The 19610-nt window shown below is 30.7% G+C and overlaps 5 protein-coding genes across 6 annotated transcripts in view; 1 reads left to right on the top strand and 4 right to left on the bottom strand.

Annotated features, from left to right (window-relative positions):
- Window positions 1–5477, bottom strand: part of LOC124955826 (sodium/potassium-transporting ATPase subunit alpha) — an 80085-nt gene extending 74608 nt beyond the window's left edge. For both annotated transcript variants that reach the window (XM_047510839.1, XM_047510837.1), the window contains exon 1: window positions 5065–5477. In XM_047510839.1, coding sequence (XP_047366795.1) covers window positions 5065–5094 — 30 coding nt within the window. In that variant the 5' untranslated portion in view covers window positions 5095–5477. The remainder of the gene's footprint in view (window positions 1–5064) is intronic.
- Window positions 5478–10467: 4990 nt separating this feature from the next.
- Window positions 10468–11825, bottom strand: LOC124955691 (NPC intracellular cholesterol transporter 2-like). Its single transcript, XM_047510496.1, has 3 exons — window positions 11664–11825; window positions 11342–11509; window positions 10468–11172 (listed from the first exon to the last, which is right to left on the bottom strand). Exons 1-3 carry the CDS (start codon window positions 11680–11682, stop codon window positions 10895–10897), a joined length of 465 nt encoding a protein of 154 aa, XP_047366452.1. The 5' UTR covers window positions 11683–11825; the 3' UTR covers window positions 10468–10894.
- Window positions 11826–12181: 356 nt separating this feature from the next.
- On the bottom strand, window positions 12182–15215 carry LOC124955688 (estradiol 17-beta-dehydrogenase 2). Its single transcript, XM_047510493.1, has 5 exons — window positions 15054–15215; window positions 14109–14390; window positions 13504–13809; window positions 12956–13187; window positions 12182–12497 (listed from the first exon to the last, which is right to left on the bottom strand). The coding sequence occupies exons 1-5, from the start codon at window positions 15184–15186 to the stop codon at window positions 12353–12355; spliced, it is 1098 nt and encodes a 365-aa protein (XP_047366449.1). The 5' UTR covers window positions 15187–15215; the 3' UTR covers window positions 12182–12352.
- Window positions 15216–16571: 1356 nt separating this feature from the next.
- LOC124955689 (zinc finger protein-like 1) lies at window positions 16572–18917 on the bottom strand. Its single transcript, XM_047510494.1, has 3 exons — window positions 18067–18917; window positions 17583–17888; window positions 16572–17508 (listed from the first exon to the last, which is right to left on the bottom strand). Exons 1-3 carry the CDS (start codon window positions 18166–18168, stop codon window positions 16948–16950), a joined length of 969 nt encoding a protein of 322 aa, XP_047366450.1. The 5' UTR covers window positions 18169–18917; the 3' UTR covers window positions 16572–16947.
- On the top strand, window positions 18460–19462 carry LOC124955690 (39S ribosomal protein S18a, mitochondrial). The gene is made up of 4 exons (XM_047510495.1): window positions 18460–18678; window positions 18809–18942; window positions 19049–19172; window positions 19252–19462. Exons 1-4 carry the CDS (start codon window positions 18576–18578, stop codon window positions 19365–19367), a joined length of 477 nt encoding a protein of 158 aa, XP_047366451.1. The 5' UTR covers window positions 18460–18575; the 3' UTR covers window positions 19368–19462.
- Window positions 19463–19610: the final 148 nt, after the last annotated feature.

The following is a 19610-nucleotide window of genomic DNA, read 5'->3' on the forward strand; positions in this document are numbered from 1 at the left end:
CATCTCTCTCTCCCTCTCTCTCTCTCTCCCTCTTATTTCTTTTCCCTCTTTAACACCCACACAGCAGGTACATTCCCTAGGGAGTCTGGTTCTATGACTGATGCTTAGGACGACCTTGACACAGATTCTTCTATCCGGGTTCTCTCTCTCTCTCTCTCTCTCTCTCTCTCTCTCTCTCTCTCTCTCTCTCTTTTTTCCAAAAAATCTCTCGACCTTAAAACGTTACCTTATCTCTCTATATACACTTTATCGTATTTATTATTATAACAGAAATATACATACGTAAAGTTAACGATAACGAAAGACCGACAACATTGAGATAAGAATAAAAAGATGATATTGTTACATTAAATCGAAAATGTCTAAATGACCTTTCATCGTGCAATCACAGACAATATTTTTCAGTAAACAAAAGTACAATAGATAACTAATATCGGTATGCGTAAACAAAGTCATTTTGAATCTGACACAAAATATTTTATATTTCTCTTTTGTTGTTGTCGTTGTTGTTGTTGTTGTTCTTTTTTTTCCCCCCTTTATTTAGCTTTTTCTTTTTCTCTTACGTATAAATTTCATTCTTAAAGCGAGAAGAGCAACAGACAATAAGAATAAAACAAAGTCGCGAATATTTCAAACGATCCTTTGTAAATATATATAAAGAGAAAGAGAAAGAGAGATAGAGAGAGACAGAGATAGAAAAAAAAAATATATATATATATAGATGGAAATAGATCGTAGAAAATACAAAAATAGAATCGCATTGGGGTGCGTGGGAGTTTAGAAACTCAAGGCCAAAGGGGGTACATATGAGTTAAAAAAAGAGCATGAGAGAAATGCTGAAACTCAAACCATTTGAAGATTTTCTAAGTGAAAACGTATGTATATACATACACACACACACACACATATATATATACATACACATACAATAAATAATATATATATATACATATATATTACGTGTATAACAAGTCGCTATCAAAGAAAAGAGATAAAATACGAACGAAGGCTAAGAGAGAAATAGGAGCACTGACATTCCAATAGCGTGTTCGCACTTTATATAGAAAAAAGAAAGAGATAAAGAGAGAGAAAGATTGAGTGAGAATAAGAGTGAGTGAGTGAGTGAGTAAAAGAGAGAGAGAGAGAGAGAGAGAGAGAGAGAGAGAGAGAGAGAGAGAGAGAAGGAGATAGGGAGAATGCGTTGAGAGAAAACCTTGACGTTTTATTCCATTTCTTTTCCCCTATAAATAACTTTTTTCCAAATCGAATCTTCTTCCTCTGATCCAGTCTCTCTCTCTCTCTCTCTCTCTCTCTCTCTCTCTCTCTCTCTCTCTCTCTCTATCTCTTTCTCTCACATAGACACACGAGCTTTAAACATAATCCAAGTAAGAATAACCATAGTGACATTTTTTATTTGTCCCATATATAACGGGAGGGAAAAAGGAAAAAAAAAAAAAAAATTGAATCCGGGAAATAACGAAGCAACGTAATAAACTCTAATTGTATTATTTTCGTAATCACGCGAATGAATAAAATTCTTTAAATGATCGATCGAATGATTCCATTTGTCTCAAACTTTCGATTTAAGCTACGTTCCTATTATATACTATAGGGAGGAGGGGGAGGAGAAAGAGGGGAAGTGAGTAAAAGGTAATGTCTTTTCCTGCAAAGATAATAAACGCGAAATTAGAAAAAGTAAATTTCAAGCTACATTAGAAACGTCGAAATGGTGAATTACTAAGATTTGTTTTTGTTTCTTTTCTGTCCTTTTTTCTTTTTTTTTTTTTTTTTTTGTTTGTTTTTTTGGACTCGGAATATAATCACGCACAATACATGTATCTAATAACGTGACTGATAAGGTAAACAAGTATGTTACACAAACACAAATATTTGATTAGTAGTGACTTTTGTTCGAAAAAAATTGCTGAATATTTATTTTTTCTTTTCTTTTTCTTTTGCGTGATATCAACAAAACGAAATCCTCCATTACGATTCGGAAACAATTTAGTAGAGTGTTCTCGAAATGATAAAGAGCATGAAAAATTTTCTCTGGTAATATTCATAAAAGGATCTTTTAGAACTGGTATATATTAGAGTCAAAAAAAAAAAAAAAAAAAAAAAAAAAAAAGAAGAAGAAGAAAATAAAAAAAAAAAAATCAAAATCGATTACAATGCGCTCGTACATTATATCAAAGTTCAATAAAATAAAGACATATGGGTGTTATCAATTTTTACGTTTAAAGTCCAATTAAAATCTGATCGTCAAATTGCATTTTAAACATCACAAGTGCTTCTAAGGAAAACAAATTAATTCTGATTAATAATCTTTTGCCTGACGAATATACCAAACGAATCCCCATTCGTATCGCTCGAGTTATTGTGTCCATTCGTTGTGTTTTTTGTTTATCCTTTTTATTGTACCTACATATACATATATAGATACATACATAGATAAATACATACTTATAAGATATGCTTACTCATACTCAATAATACGATGAACTATTTGAAAACTGATCTGTTATAAAATTCTAAGACACTTAATAGCACATGTTATTCTTTATTTCCTTTTTTTACTTTGTTGTTGTTGTTTTTTTTTTTCTTCTTTGTTCCTTTTTCTATCTAAACTTACTATAATTGTATCCCAATTAAAAATGACATGATCTTTATTGAATATTTATAGATTGTTCTATTACGAGAGGAAAAAGATTGTGCCGAACAAGACAAAAAAAAAGAAGGAAAAAAAGGAAAAAAAAAAAAAAGAATCAAGAAAAAGGAAAATAAAATGAACGATTAAATACAACGAACGATCTGTGAGAGAGAGAGAGAGAGAGAGAGAGAGAGAGAGAGAGAGAGAGAGGTTAGAGAAAGAGGAAGAGAAGGGAAAAAGAGGATCCTCGTTAGAAAATCCTGACTGGTATTTAAGCACAAGAAGAACTACAATCGAATCGATCAAACCCGTACTATTCGAATGAACAAAAAATCGGATGAATGTTTTACGAATGACTTTCAAACGTGCTCGACGAGCGTTAATAAATATCGTCGTTAAAAAAAAGGAAAAAAATCCTTTCTTTTTCCCTTTCCTGTCCATTAGATCAGTGGTTGTCAAAGTAAAGGGAGCATTAATACTTTTAAAAACACGACGATATATATCGTCGTGAGAACTAAAAAAGCAAAAAAAAATTCTATAGGTATATACGTAATTCTATGGGATACGCTCCTGAAGTTACAGATAGAAAACTATCGTGACAATTAATTGCTCTTTAATTACAATATATTATTTTATATCACATTGTTTTTATATTACAACCATATAGTTCGATCTATTGGGCTGGCAACTAAGTGATTGCGGATTTTGTCGATAGACTTTCCACAATCACTTAGTTGCCAACCCAATAATAAACACATCAGATATATTTGCATCATATATCTGTTTTCATGAGATACATTATTTTCAAATTTCAAATAATTGAGAACCACTGTGCCTATGTTGTTACTCATACGCTTATTCACTAAAGGATTTGAATTCCGCGGTTAGCGCTGCATTCTCCCGCCATTTTATCGTCCATTAAAAATCACGACGAAATACTTAATTTATGTATACATATATATATATATAAAATAAAAAAAAAATCTTCGGGATTTTGATTAAACGATTACATCTAGGAGAAGCAAAAAGTAATAACACGATGTACGATAAATACGACAAACGATTAACATTTTTTTTATAAGAAATAAAAAATAAAAGAAGTGAATAAGTTTAAAAAAGAAAAAAAAAAGAAAAAGAAGAAAGATCTATCCATATGCCTATCTTTATCTATGATTGAATTTTATTCTATCTAAGAAAAAAAATGTTCTTTAATCCAATCTTTATTATCTGTCTTATTTATCCCATTTAATAACAAGGAACGAACGAAGAATTATGGTTACAAAGGCCACGTCTTATAACGATATATCTCTTAGAGCATTGGTATGCTAAGTCTCATTAAAGATTATCCTTATCATTGACATTACGTAGTTGAAAGATAATGAAAGAAAAAAAGAAAGAAAAAAAAAACAAAAAAAAAAAAAAAGAAAGAATGATCTTCGGGTCGACGTACTCTAATATTACGTTGTCAATGTATATAACTCTACGACTATTAACGCTATTACAATTCTTTTTCATTGTCAAGGGGATCGATGATCCGTGAACGATAAATCTATTTGTCATTATTACATAACCTAAAACTGGTTTATAAAATAATAATGAAGAAGAAAAAGAAGAAAAAAAAGAAAAAGAAAAGAAGAAGGAAAAGAAAAAGAAAGCAAATAAATAATATATTCAATAATAAATAAAGAAAAATTATCGAAAGATTAATGCGACCTAAAAATGATATACAAATCGGCAAGAGGTTATTGTCGTTGTTGTTCCGATTATCGAACGCAGTAAATGTCGGACAATTTCATCTTTACGTTACATTACGAGAAAATAAGGAGAGAGAGAGAGAGAAAGAGAGAGAACGGGAAAAAAACAAAGAAGAAAAAAAGAAAATAAACAGAAACGTTCAAGAAACGATCGGACGAGGAGAAGGGCGTGGTTTAATCAACGAACGTTATGTTTCCTCTATCTGACCGCTGGTAGTCAATAAAAAAAATAAAAAAAAAAAAAAGAAGGAAAATAAGCCGCAAAATATGATGCGATTAGATATATACACACACACACACACACATTATATATGTATATATGTATATATGTATGTGTGTATGTGCGTGTACATATGTATCTATCGATCGTGATCGTATGATCGTGTTTCGTTAATCTTTTATCTACTCGGATATATTTCTCTATTTATTTATCTTTTTTTTTTCTTTTTCCGTCTGGGTAAACACAATTTGTCGATTACTTTTCTAACATTTCCTTTTCTATCATTAATACGAATATTACATCTTTATCTTCGTTCGTATTTTCCATTTGTTACAAGAAAATTATTCAACGAATATAGATCGATTAGAAAATTAATATAATAAAAAGAAACGAAAGAAAGAGAAAAAGAGTGAAAGAAAAAAAATAAAACATGGACTTACTTCGGTGGCCAGCTTCCCCTTCGACGCCATCTTGACAACAACGATGGTCGTCGAGCAAAGATATTGTCGACTACCTGCTCCACGCGACGTACACACTCCCCTCTTTTTTCTGGTATTCTTCCTCTAATATCTTTCTCACTCTCACTCTCACTCTTCCTGTCTCTTTCTCTCTCTCTCTCTCTCTCTCTCTTCTTCTCTCTTTCTCTAGTTTTGTCCTTTTCTACCTATTTTCAAAACCCTTGCGATTTAGTAAACGTCTACGATCTTTTTTTAATTGCACAGGACGAAACACCTGTTGAACCACTGATGAAAAGAGACAGACAGACAGACAGACAGACAGATAGATAGACAGAAATACAAAGAAATATAAAGAAAGAGAGAGAGAGAGAGAGAGAGAGAGAGAGACAGAGAAATAGAGAGAAAGAAAAAAGAAAAAGTACTGCCTTCTTCTCTTCTAATTATTCTTTATTCTTCTACTTCTTCTTCTCCTTCTTCTTATTCTTCTTTTACTTTCTCACTCGATCGCCATTAAACATTATTAACACACGCACGAGAGCAACACTTGTCTGGCCGAATCTTATTTAGTTAAAAACCTCACAATAATCTCGAATATCCGAAAAATGAAATAAGTTTTTCTCTTTCGTAGATTTGACGATGACGATACAATTCACAACACGCACGCCACGTGTTGACGTCAAGCCAGAGACCTTTTATAAACGATACTACGAAGAGGACGAAGATATCTCGAGATACTGAGCACTATCGTTCCCCCACCATTATAATACCTTACTCGTTTTTAACGGACCGGCGGCAACACGCACTAAGTCCCTCTTTTCGTTCTGACTCGACTATCTTCGGTTCGGTTCGGTACGACTCGACTCCGATCGCCGATTCTAATAGGACGATGTACTTTCCCCCTCAGCCCCACTACATCCCTCCAGATCCCACATAACCTATCGCTATTTCGCGCTTTCACTCATAGAAATTGGAGACCGCGCCGGCGCACTCGCGCCATCTCGCGCTAAACATTTTATTCACCATTGGCACGTTACGATATTCAAATTTGATATAAATATATATGTATATATATATTTTTTTTTTAAATAATAAAACACACGCGTACACACACACACACATACATATATATATATATGTAGATCGTCTAACAATGGATTACGTTTATATTATATTATATATATATATATATATATTCGATGAAATATCCACGATTATGTTAAAATAATTCTAAATTTAAATAATGATTTTGAACTGTTATAAAAAAAAATTCTTTTAGAAAAGAAAATATCTTTTCTTCTTGTTTGTTTTAATATATATATATATATATATGTATATATATATATATATATCGAGTATAAATATTTTATAAACATGAACAATGATGAATTTAATGTTAGATTCAGGCTAATGATGTACCTTATCCACCATGATTATTGGACAAGAAAAGTTGGTCGTCCTTTTTGCTCTCTGTCTTTTTATCTCTCTGTTTCTCTCTTTCTCTCTCTTTCTTTCTCTCTCTTTCACTCGTTAGGAGAATCCGTTTTAATTTACGGCAAATTAACCTCCTCGAAGACTTATGCCCTCGTTGATCCCTACCATTTGATCCTACCAAAGAGACTTACAGATCTCTACACGAAATTTTCAAACAGAATAAAAAGATTGAGTATAAAGAATATATATATATATATATGTATGTGTGTATATAAAAACGAATTATCTCAATTCTTTTTTTATAAAACTACAATACTTCGATTTTTATCGTTTAACCATCGGAACCGTTCCATTCGGCAACTATCGACTATTCTCGAATCAATTCGGTAATCTTACCTACGACGTATATCAAATTATAAATTAATCAAAATATTTTCCGGAATATAAATCAATGGAAATATTTCAATATTTTCTATCGTAAATAAGTGTCTCGTTTTTTGTTTTGTTTTTTTTTTTCTTTTTATCACTTGAGTCCATAAATAAATTATCTGTCACAGGTGAGAAAAAAAGGTAAAAATTTTTTCGCGCGTAAAAGACGTACATAGAGAGATAGAGATAGAGAGAGAGATTGAGAAAAAGAGAAAGAGGAAAAATCCATCCATCGTTGTCATCCATCTTCGTTCCAGGTTTTTTGTTAAATTTTTTTATCTTTCTTTCTATATCTTTTTTTCTCGGTCCATTAAACGTGTAGTACCTCTTACGCTTCCGGCATTTTCTAGTTATTTTTTTGTTTATTTCTCTCTCTCTCTCTCTCTCTCTCTTTTTCTCTTTTTCTCTCTCACATTTCAGTTGTACATTTTTGGTTTCGTATTTGGTACCACTTGATAAACGTTAAGGCATCTTTATTGATGTCGTCGATATATCAATGGAATTTTTATTGTGCAAATACGTGCGTTATAAAACGAGAAATATGGAGAAATAAGAGAAAGAGAGAGAAAGTGAATAAAAAGAGAGAGAGAGAGAGGGAGAGAGAGAGGGAAAACGAAAGAGAAAAAAAAAGAGGATGAGAGAAAAAGAAAGAAAGAGAATAAAAAAGGAGAAAGAGAGAAAAGAAGAAAATGGTAGGTCTCTGTGGAGGTTTGTTTGAGCCAGTAAATCCATTTGGAGAGCTCGTGTCCAAGCTGACAAGAACGGAAAGGAATAGATAGATACAGTAGTAGACCTATCGTTCTAGTTCGAACGTTCAAAACTTCGCTCGTTATCCTCGATGTATGACGCCTACAATATGAACGGTAACTATGTTCACATGTATACATACATACATACATACATACATACACACACATACATATATATATATATATATATTATATGCTACGTGCATCCGTCTCTATGGTATCCAACTGCATGTATGGTTCTATGTGTACTTATCTGCATTTAATGGGCCTGTGTGTATTCAACTATGTATGAGTCTCTTCGTATGTATGTTTATGTTTGTGTGTGTATGTGTGTGTATCCTATATATATTAAACTTATTTGTAATACATCTATGTGTGTTATACTTTAGTATGTATATGCCCATCCTGCTAAAGATATGTATATGCATTGTACGAACACGACGAATGCAGTTGCATAGTGCATCGTCGATGTTCCCCCCTGTAACAGGAGTTTGTTCTCGGCGAACGTCATCGAATCGAAATAATGTCAAGGACGAACCATAGTAACCAATCGTTACCAACGAACAAATTTGTAAACCGTTCTTCGTTCATGCAGAAAATACGCATTCTCGTTTGGATAATAAAAGAAATAACATACATGTATGCATTCATGTACGACGTACGTATGCATTATAAAAGGAAATAGAGATTATGTCGTTAAATCGATTAAAAGGACGTGTCAACAATTTATCCATTTTGATAAATCATAATTATTAATTCTATTTCCTATTCTATTAATCTTTCTATTGATCGTATTTCTTTTTAGTTACGAAATAGATATTTATATCGATCCTAAAATGCAATGCATCTTGGTAAATCGAATCCATTGGAGATAAATGAAAATATGCGTGAATAACTTATGTATATATCTCTGCATACATACATATATATATAAATAAATATATATATATACATACATAAATGTATATGGATCCATACATACATACATGAATACATACATATATATATATATATATGGTATTAAGACGATGTTGAGCGGACGTTAAAATAGATTACATTGATCTAAAATGAAATACATACATACATATGCGAAAAGTCGATAAAACTAGCCACTGGATTTCCTGACTTAGCTCTACGAATAAATCAAAATCTGTCAGGTTCAACGATTCGAATCTGCAATACGTAGATATATTTCATACATTTTTTAAATTGACGATATTTTAGTAATAGATTTTTCTTTTCCTTTTCTTTTTTCTTTTTTCTTTCATCATCGATAATCGACGTTCCTAAAGAATAAAGAAAAATAAATGAAATTGTTTAACTATACGTACTTTCTTGAAATTTTTATATATATATATATATATAAGTCTCTATTCGACAATATTTAAAGTTAAATATTTAAACGAATGAAAAGAGCTAAGATATTAAGGGGATAAAGAGGAGGAGGAGGAGAAGGAGGAAGTAAACTAGGTGAGGGATGAAGTGGGGTGGAGATGGAGGAAACGACATCAGTTTCTTTATAAAACCGCTCGTAAATCTACGGATAACAATAGCTACGTTGTAAAATGTCGAGAAACAATAGCAATACCTTCGTGATAGACCAAATTTCAATAAAATCATATTTATTCTAATCCCGATAATGGCCGTAAATGATTTCATGGAAAATACATTAACTTTTCTTTATTTAAAACAAAATACACGGAATATGTCGCGTACGTGATGAGGAGAATGGGAGATGGGGAGGGATACATTTTCCATTGTTAAAAGTATTCTGAAAAAAAAAAAAAAAAGGAAAAAAAGAAATATATAATAATAGAAGATTCAATGATAATATTATTTCAATTAAAATTAGAAAAATTCTTATTGCATCTAAATGAATTAATAAATAAACATCCTTTTTGATCTAATAATAATAATGATTTACCTATTAGTTTCATGTTTGTAATGTCTGTTTTAGTAACAAAATACGAATTTAGATGTAGAATACGAAGTTATTGGATTTGTTATAGCCATATCGTTTTGAACTATGATGATTAATGTCATAATGCCTTTTGTTAATCGAAGAAAGAGAGAAAGAGAGTCTTCATACTATGTCGCACAATACCAGTCTTTGATTTTAATACAATTTGCTGAAGTTGTTCGCAACGGTGGTTGGTTCAATGTCGTTGCTAGATATCCCTCTAAAGCTGGGCGACCGGGCCGATCGATGTGCAGGGATGTGGGTCAGGCATACGCCCGAACCCCCAGGATTTTCATCTCGCTCCTTTCTCCAATGGTACATGTGTACCTAAACGTATCCCTTTTTAATTCGCTCTTACTTATAACTTATGATCCTCCCTAATCATTTCTTTCCTTTCCTTTCCTTTCTTTTCCTTTGCTCGTCCTTTCCTTTCCCTTTTTTTTTCTTTTGCATTTTTTCTTTCTCGCTTCCTTCTTTCCTTCCTTCTTTCCTCTTTTTCTTTTTTTTTTTTTTTTTTTTACGTCAACACGTCTATTTTCACATCGCGATGACAACGATGATATAAAGAGGAAAAAAAGAAAAAGATGAAGAAGATAATCGTAAAGGAAATCTTATTTGTCGTTATCGGCGATATCGAATTATTTGAATTATTATCTGATTAAGGGATTAATTCCTTTTTTATCTTTTTTTTTTTACTTTTTTTATTCTTCTTTTTTTTTTCTAGAAAAATGGCCGAGAGCGCAAACAAACAAGAAGAGAAAGGAAAGAGCAAGGAAACAATTGAAAGGGGGGGAAATATGATTGTACACGTGTTAATTCGAATTAATAATATTTATAGGATGTTATTTCAATACGAATTAGATTACAATAGATTTTCCCAGTGAAAAATGAGAGAGAGACTATTAAAATCGAAAAAAATATCTAGTCCTTTTCTCCTAGCTGTTTCCTTCCTCTCTCTGCTGAATCGATCCGTGACACATATGTATGCATGTGTGCATGTACGTATGTATGTATGTATGTATGCATGTATGCATTCATGTACGGCTGTCTCACTGAACAATATCGTATCACATTCTCGATGAATTTTAACGATTAAATTGCATACAACTATTTCTCATATATGACTAATTCGTTATTTTGATCATTAACGTATAACAATAATAATAATTATAACAACAATAATATTAATAATAATAATAATAATAATAGGTAGTAAGCTTAATTATATGTATAAAAAACATTATCAATAATCCTGATTTGACTTGACTTTTCCTTCAATTACAAAGCAAACTTGGCTATTCTTATTTTCGTCGAGAAGAGAGAATTCAATGTCCAATCTTATATTTGGATAGATTTTCAAGATAGGCATTGATAATGTATAAGTGACCAATTCTCCTTTTTCCAAAGGACATTCGCCGTTTATTAAATCCTTGCATCCGTCTGGACGTGGATATTCATATTCCGTAGTAATACCCAATACCGTTACTTTAACTTGTGGTTTTAAGACAGCAGTATCGGCAGCTATAAACAGTGTATATGTATATATATATGTATATCATTATATATATATATAAACGAAATAGAGATAACTTATAGATCAGATCGTTAAAATATTGATTTTATATCGATAATAACTAGTTATTAATTAATTAATTATTAATTACGATTAATACTTATTATTGATACTCACTAACTGTAAAGTCCCATTGCGCTTTTAAATCAGTACCTTTGACAAATGAACAAGGTAATTTATCACAACCTTTGATTCTTAATTCGTTAGGTTCAGGTAATCCACCCTCGCATTTACGATATTCAGTTTGCACGGACGAGCCAATGTAAAATGCAAGCAAAATGTAAACTGTACAATAAATATGAGAATGAAAATGAACGTTTTATCAACGTTATAAATAAATAAATAAACAAAATATATACATATATATATTTATATATGATTTAATTTGTTTAACAATAAAAATAATTATGGAATAAAATTTAATCAATATGAGATTTACCAAAACTGAGAAGAGCCATTGTGATGAATTTGACGAATACGATCTCTCGTTGAATGACTACAATCCTTAACCAAGACAGTATTTATTGCTCCCTAATATCTAATCAAACACCTGTTTACAAAAAGATAAGCTCTCATTCGTTTCAAACACTCGAAATGCCCACCTGTGCTTGACCAGCTGTGAATATTTTTATTGACATAAAGAACATTTTATCTAATAAATCCACGAGGATGTATCAATGAATCTTATTGACAAAAGTAATTAATTATTTACGTAATAGTCATTCTATTGTCTTCACATATATATTATACCTGTAATAGTATACTTGAAAAAGAAATTATAAAAAAAGAGAAAATAAAAATAAAGAAAATAAAAAAGAACATAAAATTGCAGCTAATTGTTGCATTAAAAAAAAAAAAAAAAAGATGCAAACATAGAGCGTACATAGCGTTTTATTTAAGAAAAATTCAATCTGTTAAAATAATGAAGATATGTACACATACACATTTATATATATATATATATATATATATATATATATATATATATATATCTGTGAAAAATATAGACGAACAATTTATTGGAATAAAAAATAAAAAGAAAAGAAAAGATACTTTCTCTTTCGTATGCCATAAATCTTTTTCTAACAAACTAAAATCCTTAGCAATCTTCTAAAAAATCGGGCTCTTTCAACTATCGACCTCAAACCCCTTATCAATGTTCTTTTCTTTCCAATTCGGTAATTTTACAAATGACTCGATCAATCGATCACGTATGTAATAGGGTGTGATTTTAAATAATGTATAATAGAAACAATATCTCCAAGGCTCGCATCTGTAAAGATAATAATTGAAAAATGATAATTTCATTTTCAAATGTTCCATATGAAAAAAAAAAAAAAGAAGAAAGAGAAAAAGAAAAAAAAGTAAAAGAAAAAAGAAAGAGCTGATAAAAAAATAAAATAAAACTAAGATTATTAATAACGGATCAATGAAAAGAAAGGGAAAAAAAAAAGAAAAAAAAAGATATTTTATCGATATCTATATAAATTCTTCCAAAATTTTACGAGACAATACTTTAATTATTAACTTTCAATCGAGTGCTTGTCCCATTTAATTCCATCTTCGAATCAACACCATCTGAAGTGTCGTTTATCAAATAACAAGTAACGATCAAAGGTCATATCTCGTTTAACTTTTTTTAAAAGAAAGAAAATATCGTTACACGATGTATACAAAATGCGTTAAAAAAAAAAAAAAAAAAAAAAAAAAAAAAACTATTACAAGACTCACTTATAAACCGACGAGGGATAACTGTCCAATAATGCTCCCTCGAATTTTTCATAAATCCTTGGATTCTCGACGGCTTTGGGCGTGACCTTACAAGCCAATGGTTCAAAATATTTCGCATATCGATCAAAATAATCCTTATAAAAATATCTTGCATCTAATGTCATAGATTCTTTCATCGCATCGAAACATTCCGATTGTTTGGCCAAAATGTTACTCTCTTGGGTGAAGGATCCTACGGGGGAAAAAAAAAAGAAGGAAAAAAAAAATAGATAAATAAATAAATAAACAAACAAAATAAAAAGGAATAATAAACGTAGATAAACAATAAATGCGGATATAGAACGAATGAAAAACGACGCAACTTTGTTGTCGGTGCAATTGAAAAAAAAAAAAAAAAAAAAAAAAAAAAAAAAAAAAAAAAAAAAAAAAAAAAAAAAGAAAAATGATAAGATAAGCAGGTGTTAATCTTCTTCTTTCATTTTCTTTTCTTTTTTTTTTTTTTCAAGAAAAAAAAAGTGAGAAAAAGAAAAAGAAAAAATGTAACAGACCAGGTACAAAGGTAACAACGTCGATGCCATATTTCTTTAATTCTACCCTGATGGCCATAGCCCAAGCATTGATCGCGGCCTTTGTCGCGCTGTAGGTCGCTACTCCGGGTAATGGTTCGCTCGCGCAATGGCTCGAGACAACGACAATCCTTGTTGAATCCCTTCGGATGAGCGGCATCAATTGATGCGTGATCTTCATCGTTCCAAAGAAATTCACCTCCAATTGATGTTTCATCTGATCCTTGGTTTGCCATTCGAATTCGCCGAATATCATAACGCCCGCATTATTCACTAACGCTTTCAAAGCTGAAACGAAGAGGAAAAAGAAAAAAAAAAAAAAAAAAAAAAAAAAAAGAAAAAAAATGGGAGGTGGCGGAGTGAACAAAATTGTAAAGAAAAACGAAAAGAATAAGAATGATCAAAAGAAAAAACGTACGCATGCGCGTACGTCATCTTCCTTACGTAATCCTCGACAAGAGAGAGAGAGAGAGAGAGAGAGAGAGAAAAAAAAGAGGACTTTACGAATGGTATAATTGAACGAAAAAAAAAATAGAGGGAGAGAGAGAGAGAGAGAGAGAAAAGAAAAACAAATGTATGAAATTTACTATATCTCTTTTTGTTGAGTAATAGGCGTACGTCATTGTAAAATTGTTCAATGCTCTTTTCGTTTGTAATATCGAGTGGTAATACAATGATTCCCTTCTTCTTTAATAATTCAGCACCCTGACCGTTCTCGTCTAAAACGCTGGCTATAACGGTGGCACCAAGAAATTGACAATGCAATGCTAAACTATAACCAAGTCCCGAATCACATCCTGTAACTATAACAACCTTACTCGTATCGAGCATATGACGAGACCCATAACGTTTCTGTAAACATGCGCTACCTGTTAATAAAAAATTTACATATATTATTTTAATCAATGTGTCTATATATATATATATACATATATTTCTTTAATTATTAAACAATCGGTAGAATCAGTACTAATTTCGATAGAAATTCTATATGAAACTGATAACACTTCATTAATCACATTTAATTTTATGAAATACCAAAAAAAAAAAAAGAAAAAGAAATAAAAACTACCGATCCATATATTTCAATTATAATTACAATATATCATATCATTAATTCAGAAATATTCGTTCATTAGAAATATTAATTTTTTTTTTTCTTTTTTTTTTTTAAACGTATTATTCGATCGTTTAATGATTAATATTTGTTTCGATGATAATATCTGGCATTGATTAATGGTCTTTCGTAAATTTTCTTCCTTCTTTTTTTTTATTTTTATTTTTTTATTTTTTCTATTACGTAGATCAGCCTAAATCAACCTGACAATAATAAATATGATTTCAAAGTGTTATACTGTTTCAAAAGAAATCAATAATATTTCTAATATAATATTTAATCATATTTAATTGAATCATATCAAAATAACACACACACAGACACAGACAATATATATATATATATATATAGATATATATATATTTTGTATACCGTTAACCTTAATGAAAATTCAAAGTACAAAGGCATAGCTCACCAAAGGAACACAATGAAATCAAGGTAGCCAACCGTTTATTCGTGGTGTAACAGGAATACAATAACCCAGCCGTACTGGTAACACCGACGATCAATATCATCGAATGTTTCCTGACCCAAGCTGACAAACCCATTTTCAATTTGGCGCGTGTTTATGTTCCACGAAGTAACAACTTCCGGAAAAAGCTTCTTCCCTTTCCGCTCGATCTTCTCTACTTATATTTCTTTTTTTTTGTTGTTTCACCGTTTATCTTTCCACTTGTAATATCTATCGTAAAAATCTACTCATGGATTCTGCAAATAAAAAGAAAAAAGGAAATATAAATGAAAAAAAAAAAGAAGAATAAAAAAAGAAAAGAAAAGAAAAAAGAAAGAAACGTCAGAGGATCGAAATAATGAATAGTAAATAATAAACAACAATAGTAATAATAATAATAATAATAATAATAATAATAATAATAATAATAATAATAATAAAAATAATAATAATAATAGTAATAATAAGAACAGTCTTTTTCATTCCTTACAACGAAAAAGAATACGATATGAAAAAGTGTTGTCTGCACGAAAAAGAAAACAAACTTGAAGTAACCAGGTTGTAACTCGAATGAGAATATACTATTACACTTTAGAAAGGTTTTAATAAACTATGAAAAGTCGAAGTTATATATAGATCGTGGAAAATAAAGATTCCATGTGTTTTCATAATAAATGAAAAACCTCGTATACCTTTGTATCCTTTTAACGAAACGAGCACGCATCGATCGATCGTTCACGCATGCGCGAAAGACATTCTCCGAGATCTCCAAATAATCAATGAGCAATGATTTCAAACTTGTATCCGTCTTCGTTCCAATTCTATAAGGCCATAAATAAAATGAAAGATAAAAAGAAAATAAAATCGATTATCCCCACTCTACTTACGTTACTCTGAACATTCTTTTTTCAAAATATATACATACGAGAGCTACGGAGAACGAGAAGGCACGTCCGCCATGATCCAACATGGCTATGACGCGCTATTTTTTAATTCAAATTACCTCACCTTCGACTTCCGTTTCGTCGTTATAGGATATCCTGTATAAATCGTATGCTATATACGTTTCTCGAAGTTAAAAATGACTTGCTCTGTTCTTTTTATTTTTTGTTCTTTTTCTTTTTTTTCTTCTTCCCTTTTTCACTCGATCAAAATAAATCTTTTTAGATCGTGAATCGGACCCGGAGACGAATAAATCGATATTGTGACCGATACTCCGATGTAACTTCGCACAATAACTACGATCTACAAGCATCCCTGCCATTATGTATAATTCATTTATGTAAATGGGCGAGATCTCTTACAAAGAATTTTCCATGATGTATTTGAATAAGATTTTACTTGCAATGAGGCAAGAAACTTATGACAAAATTTCTCTCTCGCTCGCTCTCTCTCTGTTTCTCGTATAATTTCTTTCTAACAATATATAATGATATTACAGATGGAGTGATATACTGGTATAATGATAAATATAATCAAGTATTAATCCTTCGTAGATATTATCATTTGATATTTTATAAATTCGTACAATTTTCGTTTAATTAACTGAAATATACAACTTAATCGTACAGCCTAAATTACATAAAAATCAACAAACGTTAGAGCTAGGAGTATACTGTACACAGTTTCATACACTTGCACATTTCTTTCGTGTACATAATATTCGCTTTTTATATTTTATAATATTTTCTTATATATGCCTCTCTCTCTCTCTCTCTCTCTCTCCCCCCCTCTCTCTCTCTCTCTCTCTCTCTCTCTCTCTCTCTCTCTCTCTCTCATTAGCTTTATTTTCTCATACTTCCACAAAGTCTTTATTATTTGTGTTATGACTTATACCATATTCGCATATTTCTATTTATTACATACCAAACTTTTCATCTTGAACCTTAACATGTGGATTAACTAGTACACTGTAACTTGGATCTCCTTCGGTAGACATTCTTCCTAACCAAGAAAGAAGGACGAGAATGATACAGAACGCTGTTATACCAGCAAAGATTAGCATGACGTATCTCTTGTGTATAGAACCTGTTGTACTCCTTCGTCTTACGGGTGGCCTTGAAATTAATTTCCACCACCTTAAGAACCATTCAATAGCTGACTTTCTTTGATATTTATTTTCATCGTGATCGAAAGTCATATCTTTCGGGTCATCGTAAGCTTCACATACTTTTTTTGACATTTGATTAGTCAGTGACATGGACGTTTCTATATTTACTACAGAATATGGTGGCCCGACTTTTTGATTGTTTAAATGATCATTATTTATATTAGAATTGATGGAACTAACGTTACTATTATTACGAGGTGTTACTACAGTAGGTGCAGAAGTGGTCATAGTATGATTGTGATAGGAATATGTTTCCAAAGCCGATGAAACATGTTCCGGTTCTGGTTTTTGTTCTCTGTCTTCGCTGAGCTATAAAATAAAAAATAAATTATTAAATATACTTACGTGAATATCTTATTCATACAATTCTTTAAAATATTTACCAATGGTAAGCCTAAACCAGCACGTGCCCAATTGACACCTGCTAATTTTTCTCTTAAAACGTCCGCTACCGGTGATACTAATTTCGGTTGTGGAAAAATGCAAGTTCTGCAAGATGGACAAGTATAACCAGCTGGTGCTGTTGTGGCAGGTAATTCTCTAGCATATCTGTCTAGACATGCCCAATGATACATGTGATAACAAGTTAATCGAACACAATCTCCGTCGCTTAAATTTCCAGAACATAATATACAAACTGGACTGTAGTCATGATCATGAAGCCATAAAAGATATGATTGCACTATACACTGTAAAATATAATACAACGTGTCATTGAATTAAATCAATACAATGATAAAATAAAATTAAATTATGTCAAATCCAATGAAATTTTGTATACCTAACCTATAAAGGAATTTATCGTTAATAAATATATTTTGTTGCAATCTCTTAAATCGTAAAGAAATATTATTTTTATTAATATACCTTTGGATGATTAGTAACCATACAATGTTCGCAAACATTGACGCGATGTTCAAAACAAAACTGGGTTGTTACTATTCGTTTTGGACACTTGCACAAACCCATGTTGGATTAATATGATATATGATCACCAATGTCGTAAAATATTTTTCGATTTCAACTTCTATTAAGACGATAATAAACAATTATTACATCTAATTCACTGCATGGTATCTATGAATCACACAATAATTTCTTCTGTATTATTTAAGAAAGCCACCATATTTCGTCGGCCACGTCGTCTGACATTTCGTGTATCATTAGAAAAGAATGGACCAATAGGAACGTTTCCTATGAATCTTCGTCCAATAGCAAAGCTTTTTCCTGTTTATTAAATTTTATATTTTTAATTAATTTATATTAATTGTTCTTTTCTATGTACATCAAAAAATAAAATGATTTTGCTTCGTACAACGTTGATATCTCATACATTTAAAGTTTCATAATCGTATCGTTGTAAACAATTTTTCAAAATGGCCACGCTTGGTCGTCTTGTATCACAAATTAGAAAAAGTTTTATCGTTACAAATTATAATAGAGCAATATCATTATCTGCGACAGCACGCATTAAAGAAAGTAAGACAAATTATTTATACGTAGAAATTTTTTATCAGACAATTTATCAATTTCTTTTCAAATCTATATAATATTACCATAACCTATATCTTTATTATGTTGTTTATAATATAAACATTTTCTGCTTTAGTAATCGAAAGAAAGGATGGAAATAATATAATTATTGAATCTGTTATACATCCTAAAAAAGATGAACACTTAATGATGAAATTTAAAGAAGGAGTTTGTCCTATATGTTCCATCGGTCTTGATGTTAAATATACTGTAAAATAAATATTTTCTTTTAATAACTTTTAAAATTAATAACCACTTTTCCATGAATTATGTTTATTATACTGCAACTATAATTATGAAAATTAATTGCTTACAGGATGTTCTCATATTGAGTCAATTTGTTAGATCAGATGGATGTATGTTACCACGTAGGATTACTGGTTTATGTAACACGCAACAAAAAAGAATAACTACTATGGTTGCTATGGCACAGAAAGCAGGTAATTATAAAGGGTTTCCAATGAAGAATTAATATTTTGTGGGAATAATTTAATTAATCGTTACATTAAAATATTGCAGGTTTAATGTCTAATTTAACTCCGGCAAGAAGTAAAAAAGATCCTACAAAAAGATATTTTTGGAAAAAATTTAACACATATTACGATGAGAAAACCATTAAATATAAATATCTATAATTGTTAATATTATATAAATATCAAGCGACATATAAATTTTTTAATCTGAAATGTATAAAAAATCATATATCAAAATTTATCTTCAAACTTTCCAATCGTAATAATTACGAATTTCGTAGTAATTAACATTTAATAAAATATATAACATATACACAGACGTATGTACAATTTATTTATTATATTGGGTTGGCAACTAAGTGATTGCGGATCCTATCGACAAAATCCGCAATCACTTAGTTGCCA

Source organism: Vespa velutina, chromosome 19 (genome assembly GCF_912470025.1).
Source record: "Vespa velutina chromosome 19, iVesVel2.1, whole genome shotgun sequence".
Classification (NCBI taxonomy): domain Eukaryota; kingdom Metazoa; phylum Arthropoda; class Insecta; order Hymenoptera; family Vespidae; genus Vespa; species Vespa velutina.